This window comes from Sciurus carolinensis, chromosome 17, assembly GCF_902686445.1.
Source record: "Sciurus carolinensis chromosome 17, mSciCar1.2, whole genome shotgun sequence".
Classification (NCBI taxonomy): Eukaryota; Metazoa; Chordata; class Mammalia; order Rodentia; family Sciuridae; genus Sciurus; species Sciurus carolinensis.
This window is the reverse complement of record NC_062229.1, coordinates 31,286,323-31,308,521: the sequence shown is the minus strand read 5'-3', so window position 1 is coordinate 31,308,521 and position 22,199 is coordinate 31,286,323. Positions and strand designations below refer to the sequence as shown.

Below are 22,199 nucleotides of genomic sequence, written 5' to 3'. Positions count from 1 at the left end.
CTGCCACTGCTCTGAGCTCTGGCTGAACCTCAGGACAAGGACAAGGCCCACTCTTCATGACCTGTTGCCTCTCTTGTGCATCTTCTCCTGTGGCTGCAGTGTCACCGGTGTTGGACTGTGGTTACTGCCTCATTGGGGGAGTAAAGATAACCAGGTTCATCTGCAAAAATGTAGGCTTCAGCACCGGCAAATTCTGCATTATGCCCAAGAAGAGTTGGCCACCGCCAAGTTTCAGGGTGAGTGATAATAGATTGCTACCTGGAAAAAGAAGAAATCCATCAAAAGAAATAACCCCCTAGAGGGAGTTGCTAAACTGCCCCCATAGTTGGAAACACACAAAAGCAGAATGGTGTAACACCATGGCTGAGTCAGAATGGACGTGTATGGAGACCAGGGAGGTAATTCTGGTCATGGCACTAACACTGTGACCCTGTCAGCCAGGGCTGAGAGGCAGAGTCTGTGCACTCTGTTCCATTGGCCTGGCTTCACCATTGTCCAGGTAGCTCCAGCCCAACACCATTTGATCATCATGAGCACACTGTTATTTGTATTTTAGTGGAGAGAGACCTCTGTACCCTTATGTACAGAAAATGTGGTAGATCCAGAGGACCTCATATCCCAAGAAGCACATTTTACTCCCTCCAGGTACCTGCCAGGGTCTTACAGGCATGGGTTTGTATCCCTGGCATGCTCAGTAGCTTCTTGTGTAGACACCAGGGCTGCAGCTCTGCTAACAAGATGGCGGCTGCCCCCCATGAGACAGGAGCATAGAGCCAGGGGTGTGATGGGAGTGGAGGCCAACACACGGGCACCACCAATAGGAGGTTGTGGCAGGGAAAGGACGATGTACCTTGGGAGGACCTTCTCACACACCTCCTGCTTCTGTCCCAGGCACTTGTCCATGGCATTCCTTGTACCTGCTGCCAGCAGTCAGCTCTTTAAAGATGCTTTATGACTAACTCATCTTTAACCTTCAGAATCTTGTACCTGGCACCTGGTAAAAGGCAAGAAAATGCATGCTGAATGAGGGAGTCACAGATTCTTTGCTGATATGACACTGGATGATCCTTAAGATCCCTCAGATAGCAAAATGAATGATAGGAAAGAAGTTTGCAACGTGAGCACTGGGTTTTACACTTTTCCCCTCACCTTGGTGTGATCTGCTTTTCTTTAAGGCGGTTGCAACCACCGGCTTTGTTGAGCAGCCTCCCTTTGGAGTCATGCCATCTGTGTTTGAGCTGGCCCCAGGTTTTGCCGTGTTAGTGGAGGTAGGTAATGAGACACTGGCTCATGGTCCTTCCTCTCTGTGATTGCTCATGGCTATTTTCCTCCACTGCTCTATGATTGTGTTTGCCTGTGATTTCATGACCCAAGTGTCCACTGCTGTCCCAGGTTCCAGCCTTAGTGGGATCTGGATAAGTGCATGTTCCTGCATCTTGTAGGGTGTTGGCTTTGGCTGTCCTTTGACCTCTCTTGCAAAGCAGATGGAGCTGCCATTTCCATTGCAGTCCCTGAACATCTCTTGTCAGCTCCCTTAGCTGGAATTCACCTCCACCAAGGTCTCAGCTGCCTCCAGGAGTTGACAATGGCTTTGTTCTCACTCTCATGTTTATGTAGTCAGAAAGGCCCATCTGCCTTTGTCCTCTTCTTAACCTCTTCAGAATCATCCAGAGGTCTGATCCCCTGTCCCCTTTCAGCATTCCTTTGGGTTCATCGTACCTCCTTGCTGGTTTCTAGAAGTGCCTGTGAGAAATGGTGATGCTTTCTGCCCTGTGGTTCCACGCTGCCACCCTCCCCATCTCTCTGGTCCCAGAGTCATTCTGTGCCATCATGTGACTTGGTGTGGGAACTGTGACACACATACTTGGGCTTCCTCACTAGCTTGTTAAGGATAGTGCAGGCAGAAAAACTGGCAGATCCAAGAACCACAGGTTCTTAAACTCAACCACACTTCGCATTCTCCCAGGGAACTTGGAAACGTGCCTCTGTCTGGGCTTCAGCCCTGAGGTTCTGAGTCCCTTGGTCTGGAGTGTGGCCTGGTGCAGGACTTATAAAACTTTTTAGATGATGCTGTGTGAGGCTGACAGCCTTTCGCTTCTTTGTTGTGGTGTAAGCAATGGCTCCCTTTAGCCAGTGTCGTTCAAGTGTCAAGTGCAGGTTAGCACTGGGCTGTGGTTCTCTAGTTTATGCTCATGCTGACCTGATCCCCCTTGAGAGCCTAGTTCTCAGGGTTGGGACTGGGGCAATTCAGGGGCACTGTAGGGCTTTGTCGGTCCTTGCCTGCTGTTGAGGGGCAGGTAGGCTCTGCAAGGCTTCAGGCTCTCTCTGCTCTGGGCCTGGTGCAGTCTAGGCCTTGATGGAGCCTTGAAGTGGCTTTAAAGAATCGGGGCTGTTTCCTCTCATCCTGACCTCCTGTGATCTCCAAGGAGGTGATGAGAGCAATGAGATTCCAGGGAGCAGTGAGGCAGTAGGGGAGGTTTTCCCCATTGTAGGCATTTGAAGAGATAACCTGTGGAGTGGATAAAATATTTGCAAATTATACATCTGATAAGGGGTTAATATTTAAAGTATATAAGGAAAAAAATAAAGTATATAAGGAATTCAAACAACTTAATAGCAAGAAAAAATGTTTGTTTATTTGTTTGTTTGTTTGTTTCATTACTGGGGATGAAACCCAGAGACTCACTCACGTTAGACAAGTGCTCTATCTCTGAGCTACCTCCCCGGTTCTTTTTATTTTAATTTGAGACAGTGTCTTGCTGAATTGCCCAGGTGGGCCTTGAACTTGTAATCCTTCTGCCTCCGCATCTTAAGTAACTGGGATTACAACCATGCCCGGGTATCAATCTGATTTTTTGTATGGGCAAAGGACCTATGTAGACGAATCATCAGGGAAATAACAATTAAAACCACAATGAGCTATCATCTCATACCTGTTGGAATAGCTGTTGTCAAACAGATGAAAGGCAAACAGCATTGGTGAAGATGTAGAGAAAGGGAAAGCTAGCATACTGTTGTTGAGGATGTAAATTAATATAGCCATTATAGAAAACAGTATGCAGGTTTCTCCAAAATTAACAATAGAACTACCTGTGCTCTAGCAGTCCCACTGCTGGGTATATACACAAAGAAATGAACTCAGTATGTTGAAGAGGCATCTGCACTCTCATGTCCTGGGCAGCACTAGTCACAAAAGCCAAGATAGGGAATCAACCTAAGCACCCATCGATGGATGAATGGATAAAGAAAATGTGATATTCATATGCAAAGGAATATTATCCAGCCTTTAAAAAAAGGCGCAAAGTCGGTCATTTGGGATAACGTGGATGAACCTGGAAGACCTTATGCTGAGTGACATGAACCAAGCATAGAAGGACAAGTACTGCATGATCTCACTTAACTGTTGACTCTTAAATAAGTAGAGCTTGGAGTAACAAGAGTAGGATGGGGGTTACCAGGGCCTCGGCTGGAGAGAAGCTGGGGAAAATATAGGGCAAATATAACGAATCACAGAGTGAACTTTCTGCTCTGTGCCAGTATCGTGAGGGGAAAAAAAAAAACTGTCCTGGTTGGTTTTCATTTATGTTTCTTTTATTTGAAGTGAGGTCACATATTGTCCTTTGTTTTTTGAACTTTCTTTTCACACCCTTTCATTCTGCTTCCTGCATTACTCTGGGCTGGAGCCTGGACTGAAACCTCTAGGCTTGGGGGTCAAGTGGGGATTTTGGGGAGCAGAGAGCAAAGGGAGGGTGCATGCCTGAGGAAAGGAAGAAGGTAAGTGGGGGTGGCAGCCCCTGATGGCAGATGACAGGGCACCCTCTCCTCCCCCAGGTCTTGTTCCTCCCAGTGAGCCTAGAAAAGGCAGAGCAGACCTTCATCATCGTGTGTGACAACTGCCAGGTCAAGGAGCTGGTGATCACAGGTGGGCTCGTGTGCGCTGCCGGTGCCTGCTGGGCACAGACGCCGCGCTAGGCACTCCTCTTGCTGCACCAGCACCAGCAGCGGCCCGGCTCCATGCTTCACGCACCCTGTGTCAGGCAGCCATGGGGATGCTGGGGTCACCAGGTGCCAGGCGCTGGCTTTTGGCCCTTCACTCTTGGGAGTACCCAAACCAGTGTGGCCTCCAGGACAATCCAAGGAACCTTTTAGCGAGGAACAGATGGAAACCTGGGGTGAAATCTCATAATTTCACTTTGGAACTCACTGTGATCTCATTTGGGGAATTGTCAGCAACACACAGAAACCACCAGAGGCACCTCTAGGTTTCTAGAAGGTTAGAAGGGGCTTCCTGCTCAACTGCCCTTCCTTCCTTCCTACCTACCTTCCTTCTTTCTTTCCTTCCTTCCTTCCTTCCTTCCTTCCTTCCTTCCTTCCTACCTTCCTTCCATCCTTCTTCCTTCCTTCCTTCCTTCCTACCTTCCTTCCATCCTCCTTCCTTCCTTCCTTCCTTCCTTCCTTCCTTCCTTCCTTCCTTCCACCCAGTTTCACTTGGCAGGCATTAATTGAGTGCTTGCTGTATTCAAAGTTCTCCAAATCCCCTCCTTTTTGTCTGTGAAGAGGAGGGGACATGGGTAAGTGTGCTAATGGCTCTTTCCCCTCTTGTGTATGCTTCTGGGAATTAGGGTCAAGGCCACAGTGGTGTGGGTGGTGGTGTGGTCCTGTGGCAGCCTTTGACCACAGTCCTGCCTTCAGCCTACTGGAGCATCTCTAAACTCACTACCCTACTTGGTCAGGAACAGGGCAGCTGATTGCTTTGGATCTAATCTATATTTCTGGTGAAAAAAGTCAACCGGACCCTGGAGAGCTCACAGACTTAACAGCTCAGCACTTCATACGCTTCAAGCCTGAAAACCTTCGATCCACAGCGAGGAAACAGCTGATTATCCGAAATGCTACGTGAGCTGCCCTTGGGCATGTCCTCATCATATACCCCTTGTCCTTCCTCACCTGGCCCTGAATTCCTAGTGAGGCAGGAGCTTCCTTCCAAGGGCCGGGGGATTCTGATCCCAGAATGGATCCAGATTGGATGGAAAGATCCAGATTTACACTGTCCATCATGGTAGTCACTAGGCACGTATGGATTTTAAATCTAAATCAGTTAAAATTAAATAAAATTATAATCTCCTTCTAGGGGCACTAGCCACATTTTAAGAGCTCAATATCCACAGGTTAGGTAGTGGCTACCCTATTGGAGAGTGCAGCTCTCTAAGATTTCCATTGCTTCAGGAAGCTCACTCTCACAGTGCTGCTCTGAGCCATTTCAGACCACCCTGAGCCAAGAATAGTTTTCCAGAGAGATCTGGCGGTGCCTGTGCTGGGGAAGAAATCTTGATCCCCAGCACTACGTATGTGGATTCAGCTCTCATTGTCATTTATTTCCTGACCAGCCTCTGAGCACCACCATCTGTCAGGACCAACTTTAGGGACCCTCCAGCCCAGGCTACCTGGTAACCCCAGATGCTGACACCTGCCTGTCCACAACATGCCTACAGTCCTGCCCCTCCTACTGCCAGGGGGTTTTCACTGTTCCTATTAGCAGTCAAGGGGCACATATCTCTTTAGGACATAGCTGTCCTGGGAGGCAATAGCTGGAGGCAGCGGGCAGGGATGGGTGAATATGGCAAACAGTGGAAACTTTCATGTGATCGAAGATAGTGCAGAGGATTTTCCTAATATTTTGCAGGGGTGGAGGGTCAGGGTGGGCTAGATTACTTCAGTTTAATGGTTAGAGCACGATTTCCTGAGTTGCCCATTTCCCCTGATTTGCTGTGGTTCCAGCCTCCAGAGCTGTGGGTAGGAAGAAGTGGATCTCTTACATGGCCTCTAGCTTGGACACCCTGACCCACCTACTGTCCTTATGTAGTCTTCCCTAGGCTCCTTCATGGGAAGGGCTTGAAGACTGACCTGGTTACTTCCTGTTTCTGGATGTTTTCCTGGAGCAAAGCAGGCCAAGCATGGGGTGGGAGGACCGGGTCCTGGAAGAACTGGAACATAGCCTTGGATCTGCTGCCCACTGTCATGATTGCCCCCATAGACACGTGGAGCTGGCTTTCCACTGGCAGATCATGAAGCCCAACCTGCAGCCCCTGATGCCTGGAGAAACCTACAGCCTGGACAGCATCAATTACCACCCTGACAGGGAGACCGCCTTCTCCATCATGCCTGAGAAGGGGGTTCTGAGCCCCCACACTGACCAGGAGTTCGTCCTGAGCTTTTCTCCTTCTAAGGTTAAAATGATATCATCTCGTTAGCCACACATGATTGTGTCATGATGTTTTGCAAACACATCATGTGTTTTGAATCCACGTTCTTTAATGACATCAAAGCCATAACTGGGCCTGACCAGGTACCTGGGCATCCTGCAGAGGTTGGCACATGGATGGCTAAGAGTGTCACTGGAGCATGTGCCTGGTGAGCAGGACAAAGCAGATCATATTGCCTGGTCCCGATCCCAGACACCCCATGCGGCAGGGCCCTGGGCTTGTTTCCACAGCCCCAGTGTCTTCCACACTTTTGTTGTATCAAAGCACATTACCATCCCTACCCATGTTACAGCAGCACCTAGACAGAGTGAGGTGCAGGTTCCCAAGGGCCAGGTTAGCCCAGGGGCAGTCCTGAGCCCTTGCTGGTGGTCCTTGTACCTGGGTGAGCAGGGTTGCCTCCGGAGCCAGCATGCAGCCACCTCACTGTCTGTCTGGGAGTCTGTGGTACTTCAGATATCCCATGGCCCTGCCCAGGGCTCATGTCAGCCTCGGGGAACCTTTTCTTCTTGTTCCCTGAGTCAGGCTCCTGAGTCATGGCTCCTGTCCTGGCAGCAACCCCATTTCCTCTAGAGTGGGCAGAAGGTGGCAAGGAAGCAGCCCGAGTCTTTTGGAGGGCATTTCTAGCACTGGCTAAGGGGAGGAGAAGCTCCTGCCAGCTCCTGCCTTCTCCAGGTAACCTGCTGTTTTCAGGGTGCTGTCTTTCCTTGCAGCTGAGGAGCTTCCACAGTGTGCTGCAGATGGTGCTGGAAGAAGTTCCTGAGCCCTTGAAGTGAGCAGGGCCTAGGCTGGATGAGGGAGGGCAGCGGGGCCCGACCTCCCTGGGGATGCTTCGGAGGAAGGTTCCAGACAGAGTGGATAAGAAACTTGGTCCCAGCAGGCTTTGGGGGCCATGAGCATTTTGCATTGCCCTGACGATCCAGCTTAGTTAGAACGGGCACAGGATGCAGGGAGCAGAGGGCGCTATGAGTGCCATAGGCCTCCCCAGGAACCTTGGGGCTCCAGGCTCACTGCTAACCCTTGGATAACCAAGCTGGAGGCACCTAGGTGGCGCTGAGGAAAGGTTTTGCCATGATGCACTGGCCAGGTATGGGGCTCCAGTCAGCCTAGTGCAGAGAACCCAGGCTGGGACTACGGTCTCACCCCTGGAGGCAGCCGGGCAGTGCCCCGTCGTGAGGCCTGCTGTCACAGCACAGGCATTCCTAGCCCTCCAGGGCACAGTCCTGACTGTAGCAGGTTGGAAGCTGTGGGTAGGAGAAAATTTTCTTTTCATGAGGCCGACGATGTGGGACAAAGGCAGGGACAAGCAGAGATGTGCTCCCAGGCTGTGTCAGCCCCTAGCTCATGGAGGGCTCGTGTTCAGTTCAGAGGTGAGGAACCTGGAGGACTACATGTACTCTGTGGATGACGTGATTGTCCTGGAGATTGAGGTGAAAGGCTCAGCAGAACCCTTCCAGGTTCTCTTAGAACCCTACGCCCTCATCATACCAGGGGAGAACTACATTGGCATAAATGTGAAGAAGGATTTTAAGGTACGTCATCATCTGTCCCCTGTGTGGACTGACTGAAGTGGTGTGGCACTTGGGAAGGACAGAGCTGGAACAGTCGCTACATGGAACCTGAGACTGTCCCCAGGGCCCTGAACCCAACGTGGTTCGCATACATGCCTGGAGCCAGGCGAGTCTGTTTTATTTTATCAGCGTTCCAGAATCCTCTGAAGTTGGGGCTGTGGAACCTTTTCCCAGGTTCACAAATGGCAGGCACCCTCATCCTGCAGCATGGGGTGAGGGTGCCGTGAGTTGGGAAGGCTGTGGCTTTTGATGGCCAGGAGTTAGTCAGGAGGGGAGTCAAGTGGACCCTTTGTGACCCCTCAGTCCCACAGTCCTTCAGCAAGTACAGATTTGACGTGAAAGAGCAGTACTGGGGCAGCCCACATTGGGGTGTGTCTTTCAGATGTGGAACAACAGCAAGTCACCCATCAGTTACACGTGGGGGAAGATCAGCCACTGCCACATCATTGAAGTGGAACCCTGCACAGGGGTCATAGGTACCTTGGGGACTGCAGGGGGTACCTCCTACCTTGGGTGACTGCAGGAGGTTTTAGAGTTTAAGGGGTCTGCACGAGGCCCTTGGTGTTCTGTGATCAGCTCCAGCGTGGCCTGGGGCACGGAGTAGACAAGAAATGAGTGAAGGCCAGACGTCTGGGCCCAGCCACAGACGGAAGCTGCCCTGCTTCTGTTCTCCACCTCACTTTCCCTTCTCTCCAGAGCCCAACGAGGTTGGGGATTTTGTATTGAACTTCACCGGGGGTGTCCCTGGTCCAGCAAGCCAGGACCTGCTGTGTGAGATCAGAGACTCACCCTCGCCAGTGGTGTTACACATCGAGGCGGCCTTTAAGGTGCTGCAGATGGGGGCTGGGCAGCAGGTTGGGCCCAGAGACGGGGCAGGGGTAGGACACAGAGCCAACAACCGGCAGCTCAGTAACAGGCCCCTCCGGGTGTCTCAGGGACCCGCACTCGTCATCAGCGTCTCAGCCCTTCAGTTTGGTCTGCTCCGCCTGGGGCAGAAAGTCACCAACTGTATCCAGATCCGGAACGTCAGCCAGCTCTCAGCCGTGTGGCACATGAGAGAGAGTCCCATCTGCCTGGAAGAAAGGCGTGAAGAGGTAAGTCAGCAGCTGCTGGCTCCTGGGGTGCCACCTCCCCGCCAGGCCACTTCACCTTGGCTCAGGTCTGAACTGGGACCCGTGCACTGTGCTTTCCAATCAGAGCCCTGGGGCTGCGAGAGAAAAGCACGCCTGGTAACTGCCCCCTGGCAGTGTCTCCATTTCTCCCCACCAGGAGGCAGCTCCTCTCCCCAGAATGAATTCCCCCACCCAGTCCAACGGGTGGCTCTGTTCCCTTTTCTACCGGCAGATGCAGAACAGGACATGAGCTTCTGCCCTGACCGAGCAGTCTGAGTTGGGACGCACAGGGACAACCGCTTTGGGCAGAGGTCATGTTCTGCCTGGTTCCCCCAGGGCTCTGATCCTTCTGGGGCCTGTGCCTGCAGTGGGTACTACCAGCAGGTGGCGCTCGGGCACAGGCATGTGGCCCGAATCAGAAGACTTAAAAAAAGAAAAAAAATCTAGATTTATTTGCATTCCTTAGCCTTTTCTTTAGCTGAGCTTGGACCCCAAATGCCAATGCCTGAACTCTGATGAGCACAAAGACTTCTTTTCTATGACAGCAAGTCCCGTGCAGCCCCCACTAAGGGCCAGGGAGGTGGGAGCTCAGAAGCAGGAGGCCACAGCACCAGGCCAACCCTGAGGGCATGGCAGCCTGGGTGGGGTGGGGGAGGGAGAGGGCAAGTCAGACCGCTTGGCACCTTCAGGCAGGTGCGGGCCCTTGTGAGGTTCTCATGGAAGGGAGAGACCCGAGAGACCCGAGAGGAGGATAAGGTCCCTTTCCATGTAACACTTTCAATGTCCAGTAACACCCTGCTATCCAGTGTGACCCACCCTGGGTCCTAGGGTTACTCAGTCAAAAGAGTACCCCATTTCTCATGAGACAGGAAGAACAGAATGGAGAGCGCCCCTTCCTAAGTTCCTTCCCTTCCGCTCTCCATCTGTCCAGGTCAACATACCTGCTATGAGGGGAGGGACAGACCTGCCAGGTGAAGGAGCCCAATCCTCCAAGGGAGGAGAGGGTGGAGAACAGGCCACCTGGGTGCAAAGGAGAAATCTGTGGCTCCATGGCAGCTTTTCTCCTGCAATCTGGTGACCTGATGGCTCTTCTCAATTGAAGCTGTCAGGGTCCTGACCTAGGGCTGCTGCCTCTCCCCGCAGGGCTCACAGGCTCTCCTCCTGCTCCCCAGCTGGAGTCTCCATCTGCCTTCTCCCCTCTCCCCACTTCCCAGGGGCCTCCCTCTGCCTTCTACCTCTCAGATCTGGGCCAGGGTGTGGGCACCTGTCTCTGCATTCCTGTGCTTGGAGACTCACTTGTTATCTTCAATCCTAAGACCCTCGCCCAGCCGCAGTCCCCCACATGCTTGCCCCCTTCTGGATCCCAGATGACTCTGTGAGAGCCAGGGGCTCTTGGAGGAAGCAGGTTGGGCATGGCTGGCCCCCAGGGCCTCTGCAATGCCACACATCCTTACTCCTCATCCTTCTGGATTGCCACCAGGCGTCTCCCTTCGACATTGAGCCTTCAAGTGGTTACCTTCACCCTCTGGGGGAGTGCCAGGTGATGGTCACCTTGGAGGCCTTGCGCTGCCAGCGTCTGCAGACTGTACTGGAGCTGGAAGTGGAAAAAGGGACCTGGAGGTATGGGATTGGGGGGCATGGGAAGATGACAACAGACCGTGCCCTTTTACAGCATGTTTATTTATAGTATGTGCAAGGATGTAGTTATCTAGAGACATTTCTGAATTTAAAACGATGGACACATGTTTTTCCTATAAAATTTGGAAATTGCCCAAAAGAAAATAATGAAGATGACCCATAATCCATTACCTAGAAATAGTTCACTGATAATATTTTGGGGTGTGTCTTTCTAGGATGTGTGTGCTGAAGGAATGTACATTAGTTCACCTACCTTCCAAGCCACTTTATTATTTCCTGGTAAGGTGTGACATAACAGTGAAAACCTAGAAACCCCCAATGTTCATCAACAGGAGAAGGAGCACAAAAATAGTGACATGTTTCAATGTGCAAATACTTTTGACTTTTGGGAGGGACACACTAAGGTTTCAAAGGTAGTGGTAGTCCTTTTATTTATTTATTTATTTATTTCTTTTTTGTACCGAGCCACATCCCCAACCCTTTTTATATTTTATTTAGAGACAGGGCCTCGCTAAGTTGCTTAGAGCCTCACTAAATTACTCAGGCTGGCTTTGAATTCATGATCCTCCTACTTCAGCCTCCTGAGCAGCTGGGATTACAGGCACGGTACCAACTCCTCTGCCCTTTTCCCTCCCCCCTCTCTTTCTTGTTTTCTAGTGGAAAATTTCTCACCTATATAAAAATAGAGAGAATAGTATAATAAGCACCCATGAACTCGTCACCTACCTTCAAAAGTTACCAGCTCACTGCAAATAACATTTCCTTCACATCCCCCATCCACTCCTACCAAAATTACTTTCCCAAATTACTTTGAAGTAAAATATTTTCTTAAGGCTGGTGGTAATATTTTGTGTCTGAAGCTGGGCAGGGGTGCACCTAAGTCTTCTTTTCACTATTATTCTTTATATATAGCTGTATATGTTTAAGCTGTGCATGTTTTATACTTGTTTTTGCATGTATTTTTGTATTCATTATAAAGACATTTAAATGCTCCTTTAAAACCTGTATGGACACTCTGGAATTCTCCAAAAAAACTCTGTACCACTTGACACTTCCTCCTGCAGGGCAGAGACGGGGCCTTACCCCACACTTTCATGATGACAGATATCATCTGGCTTTTGTACTTTGACTATCTGATGGGGAGGGGATGGTGACACCAGGGTCCCGTTGGAAGTTCTTTACTCTGATGACCAGTGTGGGTCTGAGTGTGACTCTTTTTCCCTGCTGGTCCTGCAGGGCACTTTGTGGGCTTCCGGGAACACGGCTTCCTTGGAGTCTTTGCTTATTCTCTTTCCTTCCCTGTCTCTGTTCTTTCTTCTGAAAGGCCCTCGCAGGAACCAAAACCTTTACAGTTGCAGGTGATGGAGTTGCAGGCTGCACCAGCCTGGGCGAGGAAGGAAAAGCATCCCTGCCTTACCATTCTGAGGGCCAAAACTCTTCCCTTTGTCTGCTCTTCTGCTTTCTCCTGTCCTCCATCCTCCTTCCCTCTCGCAACCTCCAACCCAGTCCCAACCCTCAACTCTGCTTCTCTTGGTTGACCTTTCCCTTCCCTGTTGGGGGAGGCCCTTAGCCACTCTGCTTGGGGAGGCACGCCTTAGAGCTCCAGGCTCCCTTGTGAAAAGTGAACCTGCTTTTTCCAGAGGTGGGCCCTGATGGGTCCTCTCCTTCCCCAGGGTGCAGGGTTAGGATGGGGGGTGAGGGGTGGGGATCTGTCTCCAGAAGAAGAAAGAGTGGAAAGCTTGCTGGGCTCCCACAGCCCACCCGACACCTGCCAGAAACTTGCGACATGATTTTAACTGACTTCCCATATTCCCATTTCTCAGGGGATTGCTCCTCACTCAGGGAAGATGCCCTTGACCTTGCAGCTCACTCTGTCTGTCTTTGGTGATATGCCCTTCTTTTGGCAATCATGCTTTTAAATTTTAGGTTTTTGGTTTGGGAATTTTTGGGTGTTTTTTTTTTTTTTGTACTTGGGATTGAACCCAGGGGCACTTACCCACTGAGTCACGTCCCCAGCCCATTTTTTTAAATTTTAATTTATTTTTATTGTAAACAAATGGGATACATGTTGTTTCTGTTTGTACATGGAGTAACAGCATACCATTTGCGTAATCATACATTTACATAGGGTAATGATGTTTGATTCATTCTGTTATTTTTTCCTTCCCCCCACCCCTCCCACCCCTCTTTTCCCTCTATACAGTTCCTTCTTCCTCCATTCTTGCCCCCCTCCCACCCCCTATTATGTGTCATCATCTGCTTATCAGTGAGATCATTCACCTTTTGGATTTTTGAGATTGACTTATCTCACTTAGCATGCTATTCTCCAATTTCATCCATTTGCCTGCAAATGCCATAATTTTATTATTCTTTATAGCTGAGTAATATTCCATTGTATATATATACCACAGTTTCTTTATCCATTCATCAGTTGAAGGGCATCTAGGTTGGTTCCACAATCTGGCTATTGTGAATTGAGCAGTTATGAACATTGATGTGGCTGTATCTCTGTAGTATGCTGATTTTAAGTCCTTTGGGTATAGGCCGAGGAGTGGGATAGCTGGGTCAAATGGTGGGTCCATTCCAAGTTTTCTAAGGAGTCTCCACACTGCTTTCCAGAGTGCCCAGCCCTTTTTTGTATTTTATTTAGAGACAGAGTTGCTTAGGGCCTTGCTTATTTGCTGAGACTGGCTTTGAACTCTCAATCCTCCTGCCTCAGCCTCCTGAGCCAGTGGGATTACAGGCATGCTTCACTGCACTGGGCTCTGGGGATGTTCTTTTCTGATAGAAATCTGTTAGTGTCTTGCGCATACAAAGCCTCGCACGTTCCCCCAAGGAACCTAATTTCTCTTTTCTTGGGTGTTTGGAGGCCTTCTCCCTCTGTTTTTTAGTTTTCTTCTACAATGGCTGTCCATTACTATTTCTGAATGGAGGATATAGCTGATTTGCACACAGAACTGGTGGCATCTGTTTCTCTGAGCACATGGGTATAGGCATGGCAAGTGCCCCTCTTCCAAGGAGTGGAGAGTAGGTGAGCGTGTTGCCCCATAGCACACCGCTGGCCCCAATCCCCTGAGAACAAGGGGCCTTTGAAGGAAGCAGCCAAGACAGACAGCAGAGGAAGCCCCCACTGGCCAGCCACACAAAGCAATCCATTCCTTCCTTCCTAAATAGAAATGAAGGGCTGGGATCAATTTGGTTGTTTTTCCTCCCAGACAGTCGAGAGGCCCAGGGGTACTGCAGGCTCTGCCCTGGCCTCTCCCCAGCCCACACCCATGTTCTCCAGGGGTGGCAAGTACTACAGCCCGTCTCCGATGTGTGGCCTGAGCTGGGGGAGTGGGCAGGCCCATGCAGGCCAAGCTGATCACACTCCCAGCCATCCGTGCGTGTTCCCAGTTCTTTGCCAGAGTCCACTCCTGCCCGTTGACTCCTCTCAGTGGCAGCTTCACCTGTGGAGGGCCTCTGTCCAGGGGTTCTGGAAAGCAGCGTTGTTCTCCTCTGTTTTGTCAGTGAATCCGATCACCTCTCCCTCTGCTCCTTCTCTTTCTTCCATGGAATGGCTTTACCCTTACCCCACCCCCTCTTCCTTCTGTGCTGGGTGTTGAACCCAGGGCCTCACTCATGCTAAGCACATGCCCTCCCACTGGCCCACAACAACACTTTCTTTTTCCTCCATTTGTAAACTTTCACAGGTGGTGCATGTGCTGGGTATCTCGGCTGCCAGTCCTGACCACTCGCTGTCCTCCCGGCTGCTCTTCTGATCCTCCACATCCTTACTGAGAGCTTTCCAGTGTATTCTTCCCAGTGACAGAACCACCCCTGGAAAGGAAGCCAAAGCATTGGCCTTCCCCGAATACACGCTTTCCCAGTGACAGGACGATGGGACCCTGAAGAGGGGAGGAGATAGATGCTGAGCACTGACCCTCGGCCCTCCATTCTTCTCCAAGTAAAATATTGCCCAGTAAAAACAAATTTTCAAATTCTCACAAACCCGTTTCCTGAGCGCCCAAACTGATATGTTCACTAGACCGCCCCTTGAAATAACCTATATAAACCCACTTCCGATCTTTGTTCAGTGGCTCATTTTCTACCAGGAAAGTGGGTCCACCGGCACCATTTCATCCCTGCATCCCCTGTTGTGGTGTGGAACTTTGGTCCTGAACAAACAGCTGAGATGATTCGTGAGGTTTGCGTCCTGCCGGCTCTCTCTGTGCTAACACTTGCCTGCACTTGCGATTCTTTCTTTCTGGTGGCAGTCATCCCAGCATGAGAGGCGGTATTTCCCTGAGGATTTGATTTGCATTTTCCTTTGGCCAGTGATGCTGAGCATCTGTTCACGCACTTTTAGGTCATCTGTGTCAATTCTGGAGAAACATCCTGATCCATTTCAAGTTAATTTTTGTATATGGTGCAAAAAAAGGGGGGGGTCCAATTTTATTCCTTTCCATGTAGATAACCAGTTGTCCCAGCACCATTTCTTAAAAACACTATTCTTTCCCCCACTGACTTGTTTTGACACACTTGTCAAAAATCAACTGATGTAAGTGTGAGGGTTTATTTCTGGACTCTTGGTTCTGTTTCACTGATCTATATGTCTGTCCTTGTGCTAAGTGCCACACTGTGGATTGCTGTGACTTTGTAGTAAATTTGAATATTGGGAAATATGAATTCTTCAACTTTTTCTTTTTTAGGATTGTTTTGGCCATTCTGGGTCCTTTGAATTTCCATATGAATTTTATGACATCACCATGTGAATCAGTTTCAATTTCTGTGAAAAGCCAGCTGGGGTTTCCATAGGTCGATTTGGGGAGTGTCGCCATCTCTGCAGTGTTCTCATCCATTTCTACGAAGTGTCTTGCCACTTAGGTTCTTGTTCATTTACTTCTATGATATTTCGTTGTTTTCAGTGTACAGACTCTTATATCTCTTTTATTAAATTTTTCCTAAATATTTTATGCTTTTCACTGCTTTTGGAAATAGAACTATTTTTTCGATTTCATTTTCTGATTGTTCATCACTGCTACATAGAAACACAAATGTTCTTGCATATTGGATATCTATCCTGCAACCATGCTAACCTCATTTATTAGTTGTAATATTTTTCTAAAAGGAAGGTCATATTATTTGCACAGAGATAATTTATTTTATTATTTCTTCCTCTTTGGGTTTCATTTGCTCTTTCTCTAGTTTTTTAGATTGGAGCTTAGGCATTGATATTTTTTAAAATATTGGTATTCAGAAATATAAATTTTCCTCTGTGTGTTGCTTTAGCTACATCCTATCAGCTTTGAGAGGCTGTTTTCAATTTCATTGACATAAAATATTTTCTAACTTCTCTTGTGATTTTTTTGACCCTAGATTTTTTACTTGTTTGTTTATGAGTGTGTTGTTTGATTTACAATATTTTTTTTCTCTAATTTCTTTCTGTTGTTGATATCTAACTGAATTCTGTTGTTATTAGAGAATATACTTTATATGATTACAGTTCTTTAAAGCTCACTGAAACTTGTTTTATGGGCTATCTTGTTCTCCATTCTGGAAATGTTTTATATGCCCTTAAGAAAAATATGTATTCTGCTGTTGTTGGGCAAAGTGTTATATATGTCCATGGGGTCTGTTTGGTTAATTGTGTTGTTTAACTCTTTCCTTTCCTTCCTTTGTACAATTATTGTCATACAGATTTCATTTTCATACACTGAAATCCCAACACAGTTTTATAGTTGCTGGTCTATGCAATTGTCTTTTAAATCAGAAGGAAAGAATTTCAATAAAATACATTTATTCTACCTTTTATAGTTACCCGTGTATTACTATAATGCAGTTGTATCAGTCAGGGTTCCACCAGAAATTTATTGCAAAGATTTGGCTTACATGACTGTGACTGGCCAGGCAATTCCGGAATCCACAGGGCAGGTCTTCAGGAACCAGGAGCTGAGGTTGCTTAGCACACACGGAATGTCGTTCTCTGGGTAATTTCATTTCAACTGATGAACTCAGGCCCACCCACATTACCTAGTAAAATCTCCTTTGTTTGCTCTAGGTTGACTCTGAATGTTAATCATGCTGGCAAAATACCTTCAGACGTCCATCCATGTAGAACACCTATTTGTTGACCTTTGCCCTCACCACAAGAAGAAACTAAACCAACTGAAAATCATTGACTTCTTAGATCCATTAGAGAATTGAGGTCATAGGATAAATAACAACCCCCAGACCTAGAGAGAGAGGCAAATACAGAATACAGATAACTTGACCTGAAGCAGAAGCTATTGGGGTCATCAATGGAAGGAACCCTTAAAAAGTAGCTTCAGCAAATTTTAGAAGCTAAATGTGGACTAGCTATAAGTTCACTAGGTTCTCATGGAGACTGGAAAAATTCTCTTTTATTTTGCCAGGGTAGTGCAGGGAGATGAAGTGAGCATTCTGGAAAATTAACCACTTTAAAATAAGCCTAGCGTATTCTCTATATGATTTCTCTTACACCTCAGCATTTCAATTTGGAGCAATTATAAATGGTATTGTATTTTCACTGCAGTCCTTGTGTTCATTATTAGTATGTAAATGCATGGTTGGTCTTCGTGTGTTGATCTTATCCCCTGTAACTTTGCTGAACTTAGTTCTAGGTGTTTTTAAAACATAGAGTCCTCCGAATTTTCTACATAGACCATCATGTCATCTGTAAACAGGGGCAGTTTTGTTTCTTCTATTCTGATGGGTATGCCTTTTGTCCCCTTGCGTTCCAGCTACCTTCCTGTGTATGCTGAGGTACAGGAGCCCCATGTGTACCTGCAGAGCAGCCAGGTGGAGTTCAGCAACCTCTACGTGGGGGTGCCCACAGAGTCAACCATCACGCTCATCAATGGCACGCTCCTGTTCACACGGTTTCACTGGGGCAAGGTGAGTGGGCCTGTACCATCCAGCAGCAGTCTGCAGCCCTCAGACCTAGGTAGCCCCCCAAATCCTTCCCACAGCCTATGTTCAGCCTCCCTCCCGCAGCCTGTCCATAACTCCAGAGCCCACACCTCTGGTCTGGCTCTTCATGATCATGCCTTTAGGGAACTCCAGTTCCTGCCTGAGAAGGAGTTTCTGGTGAACACAGCTGGAGCCTCCCAGCCAGCATAGTCTGTGGCTGCTCCATACTGCTGTCGGAGCCCAGCTGTGGTACTGCTCTGAGATCTGAGGAACATGGAGCCGCATTCACATCAGAGGCAACTGCCTTCTGCTCCCCCTCACTCTGGCCTCTCAGGGCAGCTTATTTAGTCCATGGAACCCTCTGACAGGTGGTCAAGTTCCTCCAGGGTTGGGGAGGAGAGAAGGGACCTGTGGGACCTGCTGTGGGTCCCAGGCTCAGCCAGCAGTGAGCACTCTGGACTCTGGTCCCTCTGGGAGCCTCATACAACAGGCCCACCCCTGTGTCTGTCTGCCAGCTCCTGGGGCACCAAGCAGACTCCTGCACAGCAACAGTCTCTCCCAAACGTGGCCTGCTGGGCCCCGGTGAGGAGTGCGAGCTCAACTTGGAGTTAACCACCCACACCAAGGTGAGTACAGTGATGTGAGGGCCTGAGTGACTAAGACACCTGCCAGCAGTTTGCACCTGTGCCTCAGGGAGGTCCTGCCCCTGGCTCCTGGTCCTTGTGGGTAGGAGGGAAGGGATTTCTTGCATTTGGGTGTAGGATCCCATTTGGGTGTAGGATTCAAGCTGGGCCTACTTTCTAAGAACACAAGGTCAGAGAGCCTGGAGCAGGCCTACGTGGGCCCTGAGACCCACTATTTTGGCTCTAGCTTTAACCTTCTCCAGACCATTCTTTGTGTCTGAGGTGGGTCCAGCTTTCCAATATGCCCAGAGGCCCAGGGCAGGGCTACTGCTCAAGGCAGACATTGTGCCAGAAGCTGCTGGAGGAGGCCACTGGGGAGCCAGGGCCCACCTGGGAGAGGCACAGCTTTTCTCTGGAGTGGCCCAGAGGGAGACCCTCAGGGTGGAACATGCTTAGTGCTTGGGCATTGCTGGTTATTTCTGAGTGGTTCCTCTGGGGGAGAAATTTCTTCCTTGCAAAGACTTGCAGACTCATATCCCAGTTCCTTACTGGCAAACATGGGGACAATGAACTTTCCTGCACAACTGATCCTGAGCTCCAGGATGATACACAGACCAGGCCTGGCATGGTGGAGACCCCACTTAGGAAGGCTGTTACATCTATTGTAGTAGCAGCATCAGAGAGAAGGCACAGCTCTCCAGAGGTCACTTTGAGGGATCTTGCTTTCTGTGGACATGCACAGAGTTTCAGGAAGACTCAGACAGCCATAAGCCCTGGGGAAGGGGCCCGGCCTCTGGGGACTGGCTGGGCTTACTGGAGGCACTTGAGAGCCCTTTCTCAGAGAGGAGCCTGGTCAAAAGTCAAGGCCTTCATGTCGAGCCCCTCACAGAAACCACCTCTACTGTTGAAGACCATCTGGACCTACCTCTGAGGCCTTGGGTCTGAGTCTGACCCCTGGATGGGTTTTCTTGTAGGAAGAACTGACAGATCTGGCCCTCCCTTGTCACGTGTCAGGAATGAAAAAGCCACTAGCCCTCGGTATCTCTGGGAAACCCCAGGGACTGCACGTGACCATCACTGTCTCTGTGAAGGGCTCTGATATCAGGTGAGCCCAGGGTGGGAGCAGCTACACAAAGGACCGGCATTGTATTAAGTGTCCACTCCCAGCTGATTCCTGCCACGGGAAGAGGCCATAGTGTTGTCATGGGTCCTCACTACTTCTGCAGGAGCAGACCCTTCATCCCACCCCTATCCTCTGTGTGTCCAGGCAGGTAGAACATGGCAGGCAACAGAGCTGCAGGCTCCTTGGGCTTTCCCATACGAGGCCCAATGACCTGGACACCTGCCAGTCTGTCCCAAGACAGGGACTGTTGATAGAGCTCCAGGCCTCTCTTAGCATAGTGGTAGACATTTGGAAGGGTGGACTGGGGCTTCCAGCTCCATGAGGAAGGAGTTGAAGATGAAGCCAGGTTCCTGGGCAGCTCCTGTACCCCTACTCAGGGCAGCTGTCTGAGTAGGTCTAAGGATGGTGGGTAACATAGTGCCCATGGACGTGGGGCAATGTTTTCAGCACAAAGCGGTGGCCAGGCGACCTGGAGGAGCTACACCTGGACTTTGGCTCGATGGTGCCACTGAGGACCCAAGTGAACGGCCAGCTCATTCTGACCAATTGCTCCCCAGTGCAGACCTCTTTCACCCTCAATTTTGAGTACTTTGGGAGCCCCAAAAACAGCCTGACCACAAACACCAGCCTGTAAGTCTTGTTTCTTTTGGAGACTGTTCCCAGGGTGGGTGTGGCCCCGTGGAGCTTACTCTGTTGGGCCTCCTGTGGCTTAGGTGACCAGAGGCTGATTGGTGTGAGAAGAGAGCATGTGTGACTTCACAGGTAGACATAGGGAACACAGAGAGGAGATGACTTTTTGCTACCCACTTCCCTGATCTTGACTGGGCCTGTGAGAAAGGCTGGGAACAATGCCCCTTCCGCCTCAGCCTGGTCTGTGACACGGGGAGCTTTGGAGACCAGGCAGGAGGGGCCCGTGGATGAGGGAGAAGTTACTATGGAGCAAGAACCAGGCAAAGGTGTGGGAGTGAGGAGTCAAGAATGGGGAGTGTTCTGGGGACACTGGATAGTGTGGCTGGGCTGACATGTGGAGAAGTGAGCTGGGGAAGATGTCCAGTAGAGAAGACAAGAGATCAGCAGAGTCTCTCTCTCTCTCTGTCTCTCTCTCTCTTGCTCGCGCGCACACACACACACACACACACACACACACACACACACACATGCTGGTGTGCCAGAATCAGCTGGTACTGGCTCAGGAGAGCCAATTGTTAAATAGTCAGGCATTTTACAAGGATGTTACTTAAACTAATCTGGGATGAAAGTATTTACACCACAGATATTGGCCACGACTATGGTTTAGGACATCTTTTTTTGGAGGCAGTTTGCCAGCACACCTCTATGTGAAACCTCCCTGCCTCATCTTTGAGGAAGGGGAGCCCAACTTAAAACCACTGCCACGGGGGTGGCAGGAGAGCCATGAACAGTGTCTAATCCATTGACTGTCTACAGTGTGCATCCAGCACTGGACAGAGGTCAGCAGGGTAGACTGGAAGTGGGCCTGTTGCAGAAGTCTGGGCAAGAGAGTGGACACTGGGCTGGGTTTGCATCCCAAGTAACCAGGGCTCAGCCTGTCGTAAGGTGTCACTGCCCCAAAGCCCTCCTGGATTTCTTGGGGGAAAATCTGTTTGACTTGGGGTATAGCCTGCAGCTGGGGATACTTTCAGTGGTAGAGGTGCAGTAGGGGCAAAGACAAGAAAAGGAGGTAAAGAAGAGACTTGACCAGCTCTTCCCTGGGAGGAGCAGGCAGGGCTTGCTTCCTCTGCTGGGTATAGTGCTGGTTGCCTTGGGACATGATGGCTCAGGTCCTGGGAAAGGCTTAGCTGTTTTCATGCTGGTTGTTTGTTTGTTTGCCTCCATTTGTTAAGCCCTGATTTGCCTCCTGCCCTACTAAAGACATCGCGGATCCGAGAGCACTTGGCCAAGCAAGAACAGCTGGGTAAGAGTCACCAGGGTGGAGGCTGCAGGCCCAGGCCTGGCCTTCTGAGATGTGGGCCAGCAGCTGCCAGGGAAGGGGACCAGCACCAGGCACACCCTTCTCAGTGTCTCTCCTAGCTAGATTCTCAGGATGGCAATGGCTCTTCACATAACAGTCTCCTGGTCTTGAATGAGGTCATTTTCTTGCTAGGGCATAACCTCAGGTACAGGGTCTGAACTAGATTTGGGCTACATGGTGGCTCATAAAGGAGGGCTCCTGCTGAGCTCTGGACTCTCAGGAGAGAAGAGAGTTGGCCAGGCAGGGCTCTGAGCTGCTGGCCCCTGAGCAAGCCTACTGACCAAGGAGAGGCTGTGGGGTGACTTGTCTGGGACAGTGCATTGCTAACACCTGCGGGTTTGGACCTCACTCTACCCCAGCCTCATGAGTCCTCATTCCTGATTCTCCCCCAGATTTTATGGAAAGCATGTTATCTCCAGGGAAAGGAGCCGCATTCTTCCCCCACACTTCCAAGGGCACGCTGGGGGCCTACCAGAAGCTGAGCATCAACATCACAGGCTGTGCCAACATGTGGGGCGAGTACTGGGACAACCTGATTTGCCAGGTAAGGGCACACAGGCGGGCACGCCCCTTCGGGTTTCCTTTCCTCCAACCTCCAGTCCTCAGTTGCTCAAAGCTCACCAAGTTGCAAGGTGCCTACTGATCCTGGGACCCCTGCTGCAACCTCTGGGATAGAGGCTGGGATGGTTTAGCAGGAGGGGTCCTTGTGAGCAGTAGAACCTTCTGCACTTTTCCCCTTGAGGTGCAGGGCTGGGATGACAGCAAGGACAGAGGCATTAGCAGGCTGCCTGGCTATGCCAGGACCCAAGACCTGGAGAGGGGAGTAAGAAATAGAGGGAGTAACAGCCCCCAGAGCCACGCCCTCGCCTGGCCTTCTGTGCATTCCTTCATTACCCCGTGGTCCATGCATCTGCTCCTTCACTCAGCACACATGGAGCCCCTACTGTGTACAGGTTCCTGGGCAGCCCGT

General features: G+C 50.0%; 1 protein-coding gene across 4 annotated transcripts in view; it reads left to right on the top strand.

The window, feature by feature from the left end:
• The window catches only part of Dlec1 (DLEC1 cilia and flagella associated protein), a 52,259-nt gene that overhangs the window by 20,024 nt on the left and 10,036 nt on the right, over positions 1 to 22,199 (top strand). For 3 of the 4 annotated variants that reach the window (XM_047531074.1, XM_047531073.1, XM_047531076.1), the window contains 17 exons: positions 100 to 236; positions 1,176 to 1,268; positions 3,832 to 3,922; positions 4,734 to 4,896; positions 6,035 to 6,227; positions 6,974 to 7,032; positions 7,624 to 7,792; positions 8,214 to 8,307; positions 8,528 to 8,658; positions 8,767 to 8,925; positions 10,424 to 10,563; positions 17,325 to 17,478; positions 18,009 to 18,119; positions 19,091 to 19,221; positions 19,687 to 19,869; positions 21,102 to 21,172; positions 21,622 to 21,773. In XM_047531074.1, the coding sequence (XP_047387030.1) occupies positions 100 to 236; positions 1,176 to 1,268; positions 3,832 to 3,922; positions 4,734 to 4,896; positions 6,035 to 6,227; positions 6,974 to 7,032; positions 7,624 to 7,792; positions 8,214 to 8,307; positions 8,528 to 8,658; positions 8,767 to 8,925; positions 10,424 to 10,563; positions 17,325 to 17,478; positions 18,009 to 18,119; positions 19,091 to 19,221; positions 19,687 to 19,869; positions 21,102 to 21,172; positions 21,622 to 21,773 (2,231 nt within the window). The remainder of the gene's footprint in view (positions 1 to 99; positions 237 to 1,175; positions 1,269 to 3,831; positions 3,923 to 4,733; positions 4,897 to 6,034; positions 6,228 to 6,973; positions 7,033 to 7,623; positions 7,793 to 8,213; positions 8,308 to 8,527; positions 8,659 to 8,766; positions 8,926 to 10,423; positions 10,564 to 17,324; positions 17,479 to 18,008; positions 18,120 to 19,090; positions 19,222 to 19,686; positions 19,870 to 21,101; positions 21,173 to 21,621; positions 21,774 to 22,199) is intronic. The other variant, XM_047531075.1, reaches the window with a different exon arrangement.